Consider the following 4,358-nt stretch of genomic DNA (forward strand, 5'->3'; position numbering starts at 1 on the left):
TCCCTAGTGGCCACCCACAAAAGAGCAATGCATAAACCTTTGTCAGTAGAGCTAAAGCTACAGTGGAGATCCAAGGAAGGAAAAGATACCAGATATGTGGGATACCTGCTAGGTTAAGCTGCAGGCAGCATGTAAAGCTGGCTCCATAGAGTAGCCGCATGGGCTGCAACCAGAAAGACCATAGAAGAAGAACTGCCAAAGTCCTTGGGGATGTATAGTAGATAGTGTAAAAATACTCCAGTTGTTGGACCTGGAGCTAAAATATTTACCATTTGCCCTTCTGGGTTTTGGTCTTGTTTGGACATATCTATCCTTTCTATTCTTCTATTGCTACATTTTGGAATGGGAATGTTTAGCTTGTGCCATTGTATCTTGGAAGTATGTAATTTCTTTTTGACATTTACAGGGTCTCACATCTTATGTCTCAGAGAAGACTTTACACTTGGACTCTTGAGCAATCCTGGAACAATTAAGAACTTACTGTCTTTTTAAGGTGGATGTAGTAAATTTTGTATTGTGTGGTGGGCATGAAACTTTAGGAAACAGAGGCAAACATTATAGATTGGATCTTAAGTGTTCCCCAAAAGCCTATGTGTTAAAAGATTGGTGTTAGTGAGAAGCAGTGGGAACTTTAAGAAATGAAGCTGAGTGGGTGATTTTAGTTCATAGAAACTATGCCCTCAAAGGTCATGGAGATTATACCCTCAGAGGAGGAAATCTTCCTCTTTTGTGTTTTTCCTTCTTATTTATGAGCTGAGACTTTTCTCTACCATGTGCTTCTGGCATGATGTGACACTAATGATGTGAAGCAACAAGGCCACTCAGTAACAAACTTAGCCTTCCAAAACTGTCAGCCAAAATAAAATCTTCATAATAAGTGGATTATCTCAGGTATTTTGTTATAGTAGTGAAAAGCTGACTACCACAGTCCTCAAAGAATTTTCCTGTTCTGAATGTTTTTCTTCTTCCTTTTCTTTAAATATCTACAGCAATGTCCTCTTGAAGCTTCCTTTAACCAATTATTTTAACCAAGTCTAAGCACCTCTCTATTCAATAAGAGGTTGGAATGAAGCTTATCAAGTTCACTTACACTCACCTTTTACCTTCTTAAATTCATGTACAGACTTTCTTGAAGTACAAGATCCAGTTCTAACTCTTGTCTATTTCACCCACTAGCACTTTATAGATATTTAAATAGTTGTTGAGTATGCGTTAAAGAATGGAAAGGAAATACACACATTACATATTAAGAACAAAGCATTCCTTCTGTAGGTAAAAATGTGGTGCCAGATAAGACAAAAACCAGTATAGATGAGTTTGTTCAATCTTGCAAGTTTATTTGTGTGGGTGAGTGCACACTCATGTCCAAGCAGAGTAGGGTGATTCCCCCAACCTCAGCTGTAGCACTAATACCCTTTCACAAAATTGGCAAATCAAAAATCTTGCTCAGATAATTCTTGAGTTATTAACCATGAGCATCCAATGACTTCCTTTCTTCTCATTGGGGTTATTATAAGTTGTATTTCTCAGATGGAATTTTATTTCAACATATTTAGCATCTCAAGTAGGATTGCATACATGAACCATTTTCTTATGTCCCCACCGTGTGTGACCTATTTGCAGAGATTTAATTGATGCTTTTCTAGGATTTAGGCTTTCTTTTTAAAATCAAAAATGTTCTGTATTCAATCACAAATACTTTACTAGAAAGTCCTTAATATTATCTCATTTACACATTTTCATTGAGTACACAAGGTTTCATACATCTTAATGGGTGTCTGGATCTTTGCTGTAGAAACAGAAGTGAAGAAAAAAAGCAGGGCAAATTAATTTTTGTTTTGGCTAAAAATTCCCCATAAATATCCTATCTGCCAATGTTCACAGTACTAACACTGGAAAATACCTTCTTCCCCTATCTAGTTTAACATCGTCTTTTATGCATGTACTTATAAATATACTTAGGTCTAGCTGTAAAATGTCTGGAATCTTTTGAAAGCCCAGGTTTTGTCACTCGGGTTAGTGCTGTATCTCTTCACCTAGTTCACTGGAGAGCAATGCCATATCTAAGAAAACTGGAAATGGATATGCAATTCATTGAAGAGCAGGATGTGGTTCACCACTGATTTTAAACTGTATGGGATGTAGAAAAAAGTGACATTTTTTCTTTCTTGTTATTACAGGACATGGTAATTTTCCCCGAGGAAATTTTTTTCCAGTCACCATGCTATCCTTTAACCAGAGCGTTTTCCACCCTGCAGTCTTTTTTCTTACTGGCATCCCTGGTCTTGAAACTTCTCACATCTGGATCTCCATCCCCTTTTGCTGTCTCTATGCCACCGCCATTTCTGGGAATACCATGATCCTGTTTGTCATCATTACTGAGCGTAGCCTTCATGAACCTATGTATTATTTCCTCTCCATGTTGTCCTTCACAGACCTAGGTCTGTGCCTATCTACATTGGTGACCATGTTGGGCATTTTTTGGTTCAATGCTCGGGAAATTAGCTTTGATGCTTGCCTTGGCCAAATGTTCTTTATCCATGGCTTCACATTCATGGAGTCCTCAGTTCTCCTGGTGATGGCCTTTGATCGCTTCATTGCCATTTGTAATCCATTGAGGTATGCCATGATCTTAACCAACTCACGGATCATCAAAGTGGGCTTTGCAATAGTTATTCGGGGGACATCAGCTCTAGTGCCTTTACTCTTGCTCCTCAAGCATCTGTCCTTCTGCCAGAGTCATGTGCTCCACCATTCTTATTGCTTCCACCCTGATGTGATGAAGCTTTCATGCACAGACACAATGATCAACAGTGCATTTGGCTTGGCTATTGTTATCTCTACTGCTGGCTTGGATTCTGTCTTGATCCTCCTGTCCTATGTTCTGATCATTCACTCTGTGCTGGGCATTGCATCCATGGAGGAGCGCAAAAAGGCATTTGGTACTTGTATCTCCCACATCAGTGCTGTTGCCATCTTCTACATCCCTATGATCAGCTTATCACTGGTGCATAGATTTGGGAAGCATGCCCCTCCCTTTGTGCACACCCTCATCGCCAATGTTTATCTGCTCATCCCTCCTGTAATGAATCCCATCATCTATAGTGTGAAGACGAAGCAAATTCGCAAGGCTGTGCTTAAATTATGCTTTTCTAAGCTAGTGTAGTGAAGTTTCAGGGTACACTTTAGGAAATCTTCCTGATCCATAGTTGATTATTCAGTAATGTGCATTATCACTGCACTTTGAAAAGCTTGCTAACAGATGCTTTCTGCCCATTCTGATGCACTAGTAACTTTCCATTTACACAGTTTTAGAGTATAGATTCTTAGAGGATAGGGACTTCATCTTTTGTACTTTTGACATGCTCATGGCACAGTATAGGATTGTGGTTAGGATATATCTCCAGGCATGGATAAATGAATTCTTACTTTGCAGTCCTGATTACCTCACCTATGAGTATGAGACTGAAATATACTGTGAAGGTTTAAATTAAAAAAGTTATTGCATAAGACACCTTGCCATTAATCACTCTTAAAATACTTTTCCTCTTGGAACACACTCATTGCATTGTTCTTGACACTTTCTGAAGCCATTTTGGAAGTCCTCTTTTGTAAGTGTATTTACTGGATGTGATTGGTGCTGCTCAATGCCATCCAACAGAAAGCCAGGCTTAGAAAAATGTTGGAGTGAGTCTTTATTCACTTATTCACTGGATCCAGCACCATGTGACTTCTTGCTCTTCCCAAAGTAAAAAAGATCATAAAAGGTAAATGATTTGAGTTGGTTGAGGTTAGTAAAGCAACCATGACAGTGCAACTAAAGACGTTTATGAAAAAGGACTTACATTAGCGCTTCAGAAAGTGGTCAGAACAACGGGATAAGTGCATTTGAAGGGAGAGGGAATATTTTGAGGGTGATTAATGCTAATGTGCCTTTTGCTGTAAAAATTTTTAAAAATGTAAACATTCACTGTAGTTTGTGATCAAAAGTTTTAGAGCATGTAGCTATCCAAGCTATGTATCACATAATTTAGATTGGCAGATGTCCAGGTTCCAGCAATTCCTACAATTTGTTCATACTTATCATTTTTCCCCTAAATTCATGGTTTAGGTATATAAACATGTACTGTAAATGAGAAGAAAATAGAATGGAAATTAGGCTTTGTTAATTCTTAAAAGAATAATTAAGGGCACTTTGATAAGTGCTTTTAGATTTCAAATACATTTTAAGTGAGTTATCTTCTAAATATGCATCTAAAGGTTGCCTCATTAATATGTACGATTGTTAGATGGTAATCAGAATTTTAAAAATGATTAAAGAGATAGAAATGTTAATTATTAGATATTAATCTGTATTT

The 4,358-nt window shown here is 37.8% G+C and overlaps 1 protein-coding gene across 1 annotated transcript; it reads left to right on the plus strand.

Annotated features, from left to right (window-relative positions):
- Positions 1-2,215: 2,215 nt before the first annotated feature.
- Positions 2,216-3,166, plus strand: LOC102023144 (olfactory receptor 51F2-like). Its single transcript, XM_005380468.2, has one exon. It carries the CDS (start codon positions 2,222-2,224, stop codon positions 3,164-3,166), a length of 945 nt encoding a protein of 314 aa, XP_005380525.1. The 5' UTR covers positions 2,216-2,221.
- The last annotated feature ends 1,192 nt before the right edge of the window (positions 3,167-4,358 follow it).

Source organism: Chinchilla lanigera, unplaced genomic scaffold (assembly GCF_000276665.1).
Source record: "Chinchilla lanigera isolate Chin_1 unplaced genomic scaffold, ChiLan1.0 scaffold00013, whole genome shotgun sequence".
Lineage (NCBI taxonomy): Eukaryota > Metazoa > Chordata > Mammalia > Rodentia > Chinchillidae > Chinchilla > Chinchilla lanigera.

Coding starts and splice junctions, on each gene's coding strand:
- LOC102023144 (XM_005380468.2), top strand. CDS start 2,222: ATGCTATCCTTTAACCAGAGCGTTTTCCACCCTGCAGTCTTTTTTCTT.